Source organism: Impatiens glandulifera, chromosome 8 (assembly GCF_907164915.1).
Source record: "Impatiens glandulifera chromosome 8, dImpGla2.1, whole genome shotgun sequence".
NCBI classification, from domain to species: Eukaryota; Viridiplantae; Streptophyta; class Magnoliopsida; order Ericales; family Balsaminaceae; genus Impatiens; species Impatiens glandulifera.
In genome coordinates this window covers 10,622,294-10,637,074 of record NC_061869.1, presented here as the reverse complement: position 1 = coordinate 10,637,074, position 14,781 = coordinate 10,622,294, and the positions used below count along the sequence as shown (strand labels likewise).

Here is a 14,781-nt window from a genome sequence, read left to right as displayed (position 1 = left end):
ATATATATATATATATATATATATATATATCCCTTATATATATATATATTATACTCTTTCATTATTAATTTTATATAAATATAATTTATCACTATCTTCATCTGTTTTTGTTAAAATTAAAAATTAAATTTTGAATATTTAAAATTGATTTACTGCATGAGACTATATGAGAGTTGAGTACTTACAATTGTAAAAAGTGATAGTTAGAGTTTTAAGTTTTCATAGTAAAATATTTTTCATTTAATATCATTTTCTCATTATATAATATTAGTACGTGGTCTGTGCATTTGTACGAATAATTATATAAAAATTAAGAAGTAAAAATATAATACAATTTTTAATTTATTCTCACATATATATTCAAAATAATCACATCTCTCGATCCGACAATCCAGACATATTGATAATTAAACACACATATATATATATATATATATATCACTGTTTAAATGAAAGACTGACAATTCATCAAAACAGAAATTTCTTGAAAATATAATTCATATCTGCTTTTTTATCATTAGTTGTCTTGGAAATGACCATCATCCATATCTAAATATACTTAGAATGAAACCAGATACACTAACCGATTTCTTGGCTATTTAATAGCTCATCCATTCTCATCTTAAATCACATTCTCTATCAAACATAAGAAAATCCTCAAGCAATAATGTCTAGTTTCCTTGCCAACAAAATTCTTCTTGCCGATTTTGAATCGGTCTCACATTCTGAAGATGTTGAAATCCAAGCGCTTTTTCTGTCCATTGAATGTTTCGTTTTAAGACCTTTTTTGGAAGATAAATACATCATAGTCTATGATGTAGTTACTGAATTTTTGAACACCGCTAGAGTCATTCGGGAGGATCTTATCCTTGCCGAAGTCCAAGGCAAATCATTCATCTTTAGTGAGGTAGATCTCGCATTTAGTTGCGGACTACCTACTGAAGGTCTCACTAATTTCAACTTCTCATCGATGAGATGCGCCACCACTTTTCTAGTTCCATAACTCCGGTCAACACTTATGGAGCCAAAAGTTCCCTCCAAAGTGAATTTCAGATTCTGAGTGAGATTCTAAGTAAGAATATTTTTGCCAAGGAAAACACTCGATCCTAAACCTAGAAGGTCTTCGAAATGATGGTTGCCATCATTGAAGGCACTCCGGTCAACTGGTCCAGGATCATCTTCAACAACCTGAAGAAGATGATGTTTTCCAACAAAAGAGGATTTGCTCCTTAGCTATGTGGTCTGTTCTTTGACATTGATGTCTACCTCGGTCGAGGAGCCGCCCTCTATCCTAATCAGCTGCTGATGAAGGAAATGATCCAGGCATACATCTACCGGATAGACAGACCAAGTTCTAGAAAAAACTCCGGCTATTGGACCATCTCACTACTGGTCCTAGGGCATATGTTTGTGTATTTCACAACCATACCGATTATTTTGCTTCAATATCGGTTATGTATTTTCAGCTTTATAAAATATCGGTTTAATGAAACTTCGATCAAATATTAAAATGATTAACTTTAAAATCCATTTTTCTTAACCGGACATACTCTTAGGGAGAAGCTATTGCTTCTTTTACCATCGGTCATCTCCAAAATCTGTCATTTTCAAAATATAGGTCATTTTCAAAATATTCCCAAGCAAGCAAATTTTGACCCGTTATTGTGTTAGTCTACTTTGCACCTTCCCAAGATATTCTTCTAAAAAAAGAAATATTTTGTCTAAATTTCAAAAAACTTTCATTTTGGGTAATTTGATAAGATATGTCATAACGGCTAAAACTTTTCATTAAATGAAAATATTAAATTCTTTTGAAACCGTTTTCCTATTTAAAGAGCCGTCTCGTACAAATCAAAATCACAACATCTTTTGCTTATCTCTCTAGATTCAAACTCTCCTTTTCTTAACTCGAACTTTTAAGATGAACTCCACTCTTAGAACCTCACTAGTCATCAACTTTGATTCAGTACTATCTTCCGGAGATAATGAAATGAGAGAGATTGTTTTTGAGTCTCTCGTCAATACCGACTTGCGGAAATTTCTAGAAGAACCCGAATCCATCATGGATTTGGAAGTCACCGAGTTCTTCACTCATTCTGTCATAACGGATGATGGAAGAATCGTCGGCGTCATAAGAAGAAGCTTCTTCTTCCAAATCACTAAGGAATCTTTTGCTTAGTTCTTCGATCTGCCATCCGAAGGGTTTTCGGATTTCCCCTCCCATCTCATCAATGCAAATGAGGAGTTTGGACACTTTTTCTCCAATAGTCTGAGTCCGGTCAACAACCACGAACTCAAATACAACCTCGCCCCCCACATCCAAATCTTGCACGACATCATTCAACGATCCATCCTGGGACAGATACCTAACCAGTTATATACCAGGAAGGTTTATGAGATAATGATCTCAATTGTCTGTAGCATGCCCATCAACTGGGCTTCGATCATCTTCAACAACTTGAAGATGATGATTCAATCTTCTCGAAGGAGGATCGACTATGCGCCCCAACTTAGCCAGTTCTTTCGATCTGTCAATCCAAATCACGGACCGAGATCCCTAGTGAGTCTGGCCTACATTCTGACCGAAGAATCAGTGGAAAGTTGGATTCAGATGATAGAATCTAGATCTTAGACTTTATCCTTTAATTGTGTATTTATATTGCTTTGATGAACAACCGATCATTTTGATGTACCATCGGTTATTGAAATTGACCGGCCCATGTCTGCATCTATAAATTGAACCGTCTGCTTTAAATGCCTTTGTATCATTTTAATTCGATTTATTTAACAAATGTTACGAATATTAATATTTTACCGCCTATTTTTACCGCCTGTTCTTACCGCCAAAAGTTGCTGCCATTGCTTTTGGAGGGAAAACTTGACGCCTTTTCATAAGAGGTGCGACAGTTTAGTGACTCAAATTCCACACCGATCACATATATAAAGGCATTTTGTGTATTATTTTACTCACAAACTTATCATCTCTCTTAAACACTCTCTGCATTCGCACTTTCGTGTTATCAAATCTCTTAGCCTTTCCAGATTTAACTATGGGACGTGTTAACACACTCTTCGTTCATATTGTTCAGGTCGATTTTGAGGAAATCAAGAACAACGGAACGGCTGAAGTTCAGAAGGTCATGGATTATGTCAAGGATTCTGGGCTGGAGTTCTTCCTTGACGGTAGTCCGTTCATCATGTACCAGGATACTGTTAAGGAGTTCTTCGAGAAAGTCGAAATCAAAAATAATATTATTCATTCGATGGTGGGCGGCAAGAAAATTGAGTTATCGGAATAGGTTTTCGCCAAGACTCTTCGTCTTCCGACGGAGGTGCGCGACTTTTCGACCGATTTATCTAAAGAAACAACCCTAGAAATCCAGTTGATGATCTCCAACACCAGTAAAACGTTGGAGTTCACCCATAAGAAGGGCTCCCTACGGTTCGAGTATTGGCTGCTATGCGATATTGTATCCAAGTCGCTCCAGGATCGGGGCGGTAACTTTGATAGCATCACCCGGTCAAAGTTTGAAATGATGGTTGGCATCCTTCTTGGTGACCAAATAAACTGGTTCGGTATCCTGTTTGAGATCCTGTGCGAGATGGTATCTCCAAACAAAGACCGGTCTCTAGGCTATGCTATGCAGATCGGTAAGATTCCGCTTCATCTCGACATTCCGAATGGTACAGGTATTCTTTTGCCTAAAAGCAAAATTTTAAATTCGGTCAACATTGGGAAGAGTCTTGTTAGAGCTAGTAAGGCTAAAGCAACAAAGGAAAAGGAACCAAAGCCTAAGAAGCCGAAGGTTAAGGAAACTAAGGAAACAATCAAGAAAGGAAAAAGGCCGGTTACTGAGAAACCGGCTAGCGAGGCAACCGACAGCGAGGAAATGGAAATCTCCATACCCCCGGACAGGATAACCGCGAGGTCAATCCTATCCCCACTCCGGTCGATCATGGACTCATGCCGAGTCTGTTCCTTCTTCGGCTTCTCCTCAGAACTGAGCCGAGTCTACGGCCAGCGTGATAGGCCGATCAAAATCTAAGGAAACCTCCATCCTTTAGGTAAATACTCCTAATCCCACTACTATTCCTGCATTTAGGGATTCAGTACTTTTGTTTTTGATACTCCTATTTTTATAAAAAAAATGTTAGTAAAAATAAACTCAATAAATATAACCTATCATCCATATATATTAATATTTTTTTATTAAATATTTCATCTAAATAATTTAATTATTTATAAATAAATTCAAATAAAATAAACCATTCCCATCTAAAAAGTCATCTATAATTATTGAGATTTGCATTAAATATTAATATTAATTATGAAAACTATTTAGGATATTTAAATTGTAAAAAAATATACTTACATTGAATATGTTCACGGATAATAAATATTATTATAAATAAATCATTCAATTTCATTCTAATTTATAACTAATTAATGGAAATAAAATTAACGGATAATAAATATTATTATAACCTTCAATTCATATATATTAATAATTTATCCAAATAATTAACATCAAATAAAACAAACCCCTTCATTCTAATTCAGCCATAATTTATAATTAATTAATACAAATATGGTGGAAATTGGATTATAAGCATTTCGACACCAACAAAAAAAATGAGTTTCATTCTACCAAATTTTAGAAAAATTGTTAGGTGGTACAAGTAAATTCATAAACAATGGATACTTTATTTTTATAATAATTATTATTATTATTATTATTTGTCATATTTTAACTTTAATGTTATATTGTTGATTGTTCAATATCTACTTTATTTTGGTATTTATATATGTATTTGTCTTTCCATTTGATAATAAACTTATTTATTTTTCTTGTCACTATTCTATATTTTGGTGATTTAAAATTGAAATAATAAGATGTTTATTGAGAATGTTACCAAACTCTTAGCCTTTTGATATTATACTTTTCATTCTCTAAGACTTTTTCATCTATTCTATTTAAAATGAAATTATCTGCAATAACATAAAAATAGAAATAAGAGTTTTGTTTGATATTTATAGTCTCAAATTGGTAGGAACTTTAAATGATATATATAGTCATAAATTTTGAGAAATTAGAACTTCTGATTCCTCGTGTTGTGTCCAATTACAATCCTTACAACCTTAAAAAAATATAGTAAAAAATATTGTCAAACTATCGATATTCATTCCACTTATTATTTCATCTTATATTTGTTTTTATGTTTACAACTTAGATTAACTATTATAATATCTATTTATATTAGAATCTCAAAAAATAACACAAAAAAATCTATTTAAATGGTAAATTTAAGTAGCATGGACAACTACGAGCATTTGGTGGTTGTTCAAATTTGATAGCGATATCTTTAACTATGGCATCTCTATAAATAGTAATAGATACACTCACAAGAAAGGAAACCGCAAAACACTTACCCCACACCATGCATCCTCCTAAAAACAGATTCATGAACCATCGCTCACGGTAAACAAAGAATGTTCACAATAACTTTTTCACATGATTGATATGCCACTTCATATGCTACATTCAATGGGGCAATTGGATATTTTTTAGGACCAACTAGACAAATACAACCCATATTTTCTTCAATCATATTAACCTAGAGACTTCCCTATTCAGAATCAAAACGAGCACACCACTTTGACAGGAAGGCCTTATTAAAAACACATAGATTGCAAAAACCCAAATTTAATTTTTCTTTTTCGATTTTCTTTTTTTGCATGTTTTTTAGTTAATATATGTGTTAACTTACATTCGTACAAACGCATGGACTTTTTGTTAGTTATATATAATGATACTTAATTTTCAAAGTGTCCGGATTGTCGGGTCGAGAGTAGTGGTTAATTTGGATATATATGTGAGAGTAAATGGATATTTGTGTCAGATTGTGGGTTGACCCGCCCATAAAATTAAAACGGTTAAAAACAAAGTTAAAAATACTATAGGTATGTTTCAAACTTTCAACCTAACAAAACAAGTACAACTCTTTAACCAACTAGGCTAATAAGACTTTATATTTTAAATTTAACACCAAATTTGATGAACGCGATATTTTTAACAATATAAGTTTAACTTTTTAACTAACTAATCTATAATATATAATGATATTTAATTTTAAGTGTCCGAATTGCCGAGTATAAGTTCTACTTTTTAATTAACTAATATATATATATATATATATATATATATATATATATAATGATGCATAATTTTCAAAATGCTCAGATTGCCTAGTCGAGAGATAAGGTTAATTTGGATATATATGTGAAAGTAAATTAAAAATGCTATCACATTTTCACTGTAATTTTTTTTTTCCGATTTTTATATAATTACCCATTCAAATGCACGGACTACATGTTAGTTTACTTTAAATCTACAATGTAGGAGAGTTGATAAACCAAATAAAGAGACAATCATAATACAGACTAATTTTGATAAATCAAATATTAATTACTAAAAGAAGACCTGTTAAATGAGAAGAAATATCTTTTCCAGACAATTGGAAAATCTAAGTTGTCCATGTACAACCATAGGTTTAGAATTATAATATTATATTAGATATTTCTTAGAATAATGAAGGAAATATAGAATTCAGATTTAATACAAATCTGAAATTGTGTCATTCACAAAAATACAATTTTGTTACATCATATATTTCACCATTCGACTATAAAGTTGAATATCCTTCAAGGACATCCACCTCTCAAATAAGAGAAACCACATTTTTGAATGATTCAACTCCGATTACAAAAAAGCTCTATATTAATATACAAAATATTGTTAGAGAAAATAACACCCACACTCAAACCTTAAACGGATTAGAACCGACAATGTCGGAAAAGGACTTTTCTATCTAATGAATTATTTCAATATAATTTAAAGATCCGAGTTATACCCAATTCAGGAAATGGTTTTTTTAAAGTTTTCATATTTCAAAAATACAACAATTTGAAAAAAAAAAATCTATGAATTCTGCACAGGAAAAAATTATTTAATTCCCTTTACCTCATAGTTTATAAGCATTTATGTAAAAAAATATATGGTTGTTATTGAAAGAAATTATAGGCTAAAAAGAGGCAAAAACCTACATAAGAATATATCCGCCTCAGTAAACTTTTCATATTAAAAAAAGTGGGAAAATTACACATTTTGAAGCATTTTCAAAACTAATTGAAAATGATACACTAGCAGTAACTTGTAAACATATTAATAACATGTTTGAACATCAAAATTATATAAATTTATTCCTAAATATTCTAGGAGAATACTTACAATTCATTGATAATAAGGTTGAAAATATAATAAGTTCACTAAATGAAATCAACCCAGGTGTCATAAGAATAGCCCCAAAAGAAAAAAATCTTGCCCAAGCTTCCAACCTCCGCCAATAATATCTGATTTCAAATTAAGCCAATGCACTTGAAAAAATTCTTGATGAAAAATTTAGCAAACTGAGCATAAAAACTCTAGATAAAGAATTACAATTTAAATTGATTTAAAAAATCAGATAAAAAATAAGTCTTCAAAGACTAGATTAATAAAATCAATAAATGGGCTGATAAACTCATTCAAAGAAAATTCTATTATAGAAGACCGACCCCAATGGATGTCTTGCATGAAGAATACACAAATACAATTGATATCAGTTATTCTGGTAACAAGATATATGAATTGAATATTGATGGTTATTCAAACAAACAAATTTATAATACAGTACATAAAATGTTAATGTACTCAACCATTTGCAATAATAGTAACAATATTGATAAAACTATAGCTACAATTATTGTTGTTGGGTTTATAAGACAACTAAAGGGATGGTGGGACAATTATTTTTCCCAAGATGATGGAGATTCAATCATTAACAATGTAAAACAAGAAAACAATAGTCTTGTAGAACATGTAGTTTATACACTAGCAGTTGATATTTTTTTTGGGAAAATAGTTTAGCGCTATTTCATTAAAAAAACTCAAAAGTGAGCGAGAGTCAAAATCAAAGTTAGACAATTTCTAGTTTTGATTAAAGGATGAAAAACATTGATCCTAGAGTATATGATTGGAAACAAACAAACAATAAAAGTATAGAAGACCTATAATTTTAAAATTATGATTCTGTAGTGAATTTTCTCTTTGACTACTCACACTCTACTTAAAAATCCCAATTTGTATTTGTTGAATTCCAGCGATTATATTTACGTCGCATCCTCACATATTTTGGCTCTAGACTTTACTATTGGTGATTGAACTGTTGCATATGATGATTTTTGTTTGTGAGCTGCGCATTCATTGGCTTCAACTTTGTTTGAGTTACTCCGATCTACTTTCATAGTCTCCTCTTCACTTTCCTCCACTACTTTTTATCACTTCCTTGCAGTTAATATTAATGAAAACTTCACAAGAAGGTTAAGTAATAATCGTGATACCATAAGAACATTATTACAAAATCTAAGGAGTAAAACACTTCCAAACTTTAGATGGTATAAAGATAACTTCCTTAGTAAAGTCATTGAACTCCTAGAATGTAATAATGTACACTAAAAATCAAAATTTATTGACGGACTCCCAAGCCCTATTTTGCTGATAGAGTTAGAAGAAATCTCAAAAATAATTATACAATGATACCATATGAAAACTATACATATGGTGCATTAGTAGATACTTGTATTCAAGAAGGATTAGCCTTATGTAATGAGAATAAGCTAAGTCAACAAATTAAAAGACATAGTTTAAATGAAAGAAAACAATTAGGTCAATTCTGCTTACAATTCGGTCTAGATAACCCTACATTTAGTAAAGATAGAGGGTCAACATACAATAAATTTTATAAATATAGAAAATCCTCCTAGACACATTTAGAAATGAAAAATCAAAGGAGGGATGAAAAATCTCAAACAAGACAGAAGAATTTAAAAAATAATAGGAAATGTCACAATTGTGAAAAATTTGGACATACATCAATATACTGTTGGACAAAGAAAAAAATTAATAATCTTGAAATCCTAGAAGGTACAAAACGATTAATTATTCAAACTCTTCAAAACTCAGAATCTGAAGAATTCGAATCAGATTCAACAAGTAGTAATTATGGATTAGATGTTCTGAACAATGAGAACATTTCTGAATTTAGCTCAGAATACTCCGAATGTGATCCATGCCAATCGGGACTAAGATGTCCCAAGAAAGAATTTAATAAAATTGACCAAAATCAAAATATCAAAAAATCTGAATTATATATAATCATATTTCAATTCTCAGATATGACAATTCATGTTTTAACCTCTAATCATGCTTTTGAATGACTAAAAAAAATTAAGAGTTCAGAATTAAGAATGCAGATCATAAATCAGTTCAATACTGAAAAAGGAACTTTGTCCTTTAGAGAAGAAGAACCATAAGACAAGATTTTAAATTATAATAAATCTTATAATATGACTGAGGTAATGAACCAAATTAAGAACAAATACCAGAACAAAGAAGATATTATATCTATCTAAAACCTTTACATAGAAATAAATAATCTTAAAGAATAAATTAAAATATTAAAAAATAAAATATTATACATGAATCAAGAATCACTAAATTTGTGAATAAAACTCAAGAAAATAATCAAACTTATCATAAAAAAAATAGAGAAAATAGAAATTAATGAAAATATTTTCTCAGACAAATTCTTATCCACAATAGAAATAGTCAAAGCTCAGAAATGACACATAAAAATATCATTTCTAATTGATAATCATTATACAAATCCGTTTACTGTTCGAGTTGATAGCGGAGCAGATCTAAATTTTATACAAAAAGGATTAATTCCTACAAGATATTTTTATAAAACAATGCATACACCTTGGCATGCAGGTGGAAATAAACTCTAAATCCAATATAAATTTTTTAAAGCATACATATGTACTGATAATAAGTGCATTGTTCAAAGTTTTATACTTGCTAAAGATATCTCTAACCAGGTCATAATTGGTACCCCATTTTTAAATACTATTTATCTAATTAAGAAAATATATAGTAAGATCATTACAGGAACTTTTCAAGAAAATGATATTTTTCTAGAATTTATTATTGAACCATTTACTAAAATGTTACATAGTATATATGTAAGTATCAAATCAAAATTAAATATATTTTCTAAAACAAGAAATTATTATTGTAATAATTGATGAACAATTAGGAAGCCCCAGATTACAAGAAAAAAAAATACTTTCTTATGAGATAAAATCTCAATAGAAATTTGTAATGAGAATCATAATGCATTCTAGGATAGAAAGAAACATATGGTTTCACTACCTTATGAAGATTATTTTTATGAAGTGAATATTACTACAAAGGCAAGACCTTGCAAAATGAATTTGGAATATTTAGAATTATGTAAAAATGAAATAGATACTCTTTCACAAAAGGGCTAATAAGTCCATCACAATCCCCTTGGTCATGTACAGCTTTGTAAGTGAATAAACACTCAGAAATTGAAAGGATTTACCAATATTATTAATTAATTATAAACCCTTAACAAGGTATTAAAATGGATTAGACATCCAATTCCTAATAAAAAAAATACTTACTAAACAGACTATATGATAGTCTAATATTTTCAAATTTTGATTTAAAATCAAGATATTAACAAATCTAGATTGAAAAATATGATAGGTATAAGACAGTTTTTAATGTCCCTATTGGACATTATGATCGGATTAAAAAATGCTCCCATAATAAATAATATTTTCAATTCTTATTGTCTATCTTGTCAGATCCCATTATAAAAAATAGAACGAATCCCAAAAGAATTATGCAACAATCGCCAAAGAAATACTTGCTATAATAAAATGTGTTTTAAAATTTCAAGACGATTTATATAATCAAAAATTTATTAAATTGACAGACTGCAACGCATCTAAATTTATGTTTCAAAAAAACTTTAAACATGATGTATCAAAACAAATATTTGCCAGATGACAAGCTCATTTGTCCCCATTTGATTTTGAAATAACGTATAAGAAAGGAAAAATATAATAATCACCTTGATTTTTTGAGTCGTGAGTTTTTAAATTTACAGGAATGAGCATAAAGAGTTATGAATCTTTCTCTAATAGAGGAAGGAGACCCTCCTCTTTTAGAGGAAGAGGCGAGGCAGGACACCAACAATTATATTTCAATATAGGAAACAAAAGCTCATAGCAATGAATCTCTCTCATGATCCCAAGTGTCAAAAAGATCAGTCCACCTATGCCAAAATACCCCAAAATACTTGGCGATAATAAAACAGAATCCAATAATAATGGATTTACAATAAACGAATACATATATTTCCTAGAAGAAAAAGACCTCAGATGGAAAAATGACTCATGGACAATAATACAGAGGTATTTGACAATTCGTCCTCACCGTCAAGGACTTATAAATCCCGAATGTTTTACGAACAAATACTTGTTTCATTTTTCAAGTCTTATAACGTGTTTTAATATCATTCTAACACCAAACTTTTATTCAGTATTATAATTTATATAAGAAATAAGTATTAATAAAAGAGAACGACTAAACTTATTTTATTATTTGAATCTCTTAAACAAGATTATAACCACCCACCGATACTAGCTAGCTAGAATAATGTCTTAGTTAAAATAACTTTAAAATTGAACGGAGGAAATATAAGTTGCACCAGGGTGCCAACCAGCTGGTATAACGTTATTAGCTATGACAGATCGTCCACTGCTTGTGGTGAGACGAATAGATAAAGGACCCGGTACCAAGGAGTTGATACCCCATGTAGCCCCGAATATCTGATGTGCAACTCGAAACTCGCCCGATCCTTGTTTAATCTCTACTTTACTGAGGTCGCCATCTCCACCTTCTTCCTCTATATTTACGGCTATATAATTTGGGTTCGAACCTTTATCGACTACAAATTTTATTTTTTTCCCATATTGACACGGAACCCTGCACCCATACCATATAAATTGTGTCGAAAAATATCAACACATGTAAAAGAAAAAGATCGATAAATAAATAAATATATATATATACCGTTGGTAATTTATCTGGATCTTCCCAGCATTACGGAGTTCAGCAGCCTTCCCAGTAGATGCTAAGGCTCCAAATGCGGTGCCACTCAGATCAAATTGAAAAGGATTACATCCTGGACATTGATCGGAAACAACCACCTTTATCGGGTTTTTTGAACATGCTGGGTGTGACGAACATTGCACCTATATACAGATATGTTGAATAAATAGATCTAAAAGTTGTTTCATCTCATATGAACAACATAAAAAAAATGAACCTGATAACAAGCACCACATTCTTGGCCACCTTTAAATAATCCATTACCGACTGCGGTTACAAATTTTCCATAATTTGACTCGACAGTATTACCATATCCACATGCTCCACCTTTATATATATTACATATAAGACATAAATTTCTTCGTTTTAACAAATTTAATAACATATGTTGTAAATAAAAAATGATTTTTTACCATCAGTACCAGCACCATTGGCAGGTCCATACCATGTGGCTATAGTAGGTGATGCAGATACACTAAACATTATTAAAGATAATACAAAGATGAAAAATGTTAATTTTACTTGAGAATACATGACTAATTTCAACAATGTTATTTCTTTTTTTTAATGAAAACTCTATGAATATGTATTAATCTTCTTAGATTTTATTATTTTGTGTAGTGAAACTTTGGTTATATAGGCATTTCTCTAAAAAAATATTGTATGAATCCTATTATTTAGGAAAAAGGTTAAACTTTTCCAGAGTAATTTCTTAAAAAGTAAAAAGTAAAGAAGAATACAATTATATTTATCCAATCTCTTTCTTAAATCATTGACTTCTACACTTCTTAAGTCATTCATTTATCTTTCTTATAATTATATCTATTTTTTTTCTTATTTTATTAATAAATTATATATTCTATAATATATATATATATATATATATATATATATTATACTCTTCCATAATTAATTTTATATAAATATAATTTATCACTATCTTCATGTGTTTGTTAAAATTAAAAATTAAATTTTGAATATTTAAAATTGATTTAGTGCATGAGACTATATGAGAGTTGAGTACTTACAAATGTAAAAAGTGATATTTAGAGTTTTAAGTTTTCATGCTAAATTATTTTTCATTTAATATCATTTTCTCATTATATAATATTAGTACCTGGTCCATGCAAATGCGCGAATAATTATATAAAAATCGAGAAGTAAAAATGTAATACAATTTTTAATTTACTCTCACATTTATATTTAAATTAATCACATCTCTCAATCCGGCAATTCAGATATTTTAACATGTTTTGACACGTTTTTGACACGTTTTCATGTTTTTGACACATTTAACACGTTTTTAACACATTTAACACGTTTTAACACATTAAACATGTTTATCAGTTTTTGACACGTTTAACACGTTTTTGACACGTTTACCATGTTTTTGACACGTTTAACACGTTTTTAATGTTTTGACACATTTAACAAGTTTTTCACATATTTGGCACGTTTTCATGTTTTTAACACGTTTAAAACGTTATAAACACATTAAACATGTTTAACACGTTGACACGTTTCACATATTTTTTTACGTTTTTGACACGTTTGACACATTTTAACATGTTTTTCACGTTTTGGCACGTTTAACAAGTTTTTTACTTATTTGGCATGTTTAACACATTTTTGATACGTTTAACATGTTTTTACGTTTTTGACATGTCTAACACGTTTTTAACACATTAAACATGTTTATCATGTTTTTGGCATGTTAAACATGTTTTTGACACGTTTAACACGTTTTTACGTTTTTGGCACGTTTAACACGTTTGATAAATCTTGGCACATTACTACATTTTGACATGTTTAATACATTTTGGTCCGTTTAACACACTTGTGACATGTTTAAAATGTGTTAAACTTGTCAAAATGTGTGAAACATACCAAAAACGTGTTAAAAAGTGTTAAACGTGCCAAAAATGTGTAAAACGTACCAAAAATGTATAAAATGTGCCAAAACGTAAAAAACGTGTTAAACGTGAAAAACGTGCCAAAATGTAAAAAACGTGTTAAACGTGTCAAAAATGTGTAAAACGTGTTAAATATGCCAAAAACATGTTTAACGTGTAAAAACGTGAAAACATGTTAAATGTGTGAAAAACGTGTTAAACATGTCAAAAACGTGCCAAAAACATGAAAAACATGCCTAAAACATGAAAAACATGTTAAACTTGTCAAAACGTGTGAAAATATGTTAAACGTATTAAAAATGTCAAAAACGTGTTAAACATACCAAAAACGTGAAAAACATGTTAAACGTGTGAAAATGTGTTTTAAGTGTGAAAACGTGTCAAAAACATGTTTAAACGTGCCAAAAATGTGAAAAACGTGTTAATCTTATCAAAACATGTGAAAAAAATGTTAAACATATTAAAAATATCTAAAACGTGTTAATGTGCCAAAAACGTGAAAAATGTGTGAAAAACGTTTTAAACGTGAAAAACGTGTTAAACGTGCCAAATAGTAAAAAACGTGTTAAACGTGTCAAAAATGTGTAAAACGTGTTAGACATACCAAAAATGTGTTTAACGTGCAAAAAATGTGAAAACATGTTAAACGTGTGAAAAATGTGTTAAACATGTCAAAAACGTGAAAAAACGTGTTAAACTTGTCATAATGTATGAAATATGTTAAACGTATTAAAAATGTCAAAATCGTAAAATATGTTAAACGTGTGAAAATATGTTTTAAG

General features: G+C 29.9%; 1 protein-coding gene across 1 annotated transcript; it reads right to left on the bottom strand.

The window, feature by feature from the left end:
- Nucleotides 1-11,650: 11,650 nt before the first annotated feature.
- On the bottom strand, nucleotides 11,651-12,569 carry LOC124912963 (expansin-B15-like). The gene is made up of 4 exons (XM_047453593.1): nucleotides 12,500-12,569; nucleotides 12,304-12,413; nucleotides 12,048-12,229; nucleotides 11,651-11,960 (listed from the first exon to the last, which is right to left on the bottom strand). The coding sequence occupies exons 1-4, from the start codon at nucleotides 12,567-12,569 to the stop codon at nucleotides 11,651-11,653; spliced, it is 672 nt and encodes a 223-aa protein (XP_047309549.1).
- Nucleotides 12,570-14,781: the final 2,212 nt, after the last annotated feature.

Coding starts and splice junctions, on each gene's coding strand:
- LOC124912963 (XM_047453593.1), bottom strand. CDS start 12,569: ATGTTTAGTGTATCTGCATCACCTACTATAGCCACATGGTATGGACCT. Junction 12,414..12,499: donor CAATGGTGCTGGTACTGATG/GTAAAAAATCAT, acceptor ATATATATAAAG/GTGGAGCATGTGGATATGGT. Junction 11,961..12,047: donor ATCCAGATAAATTACCAACG/GTATATATATAT, acceptor GTATGGGTGCAG/GGTTCCGTGTCAATATGGGA.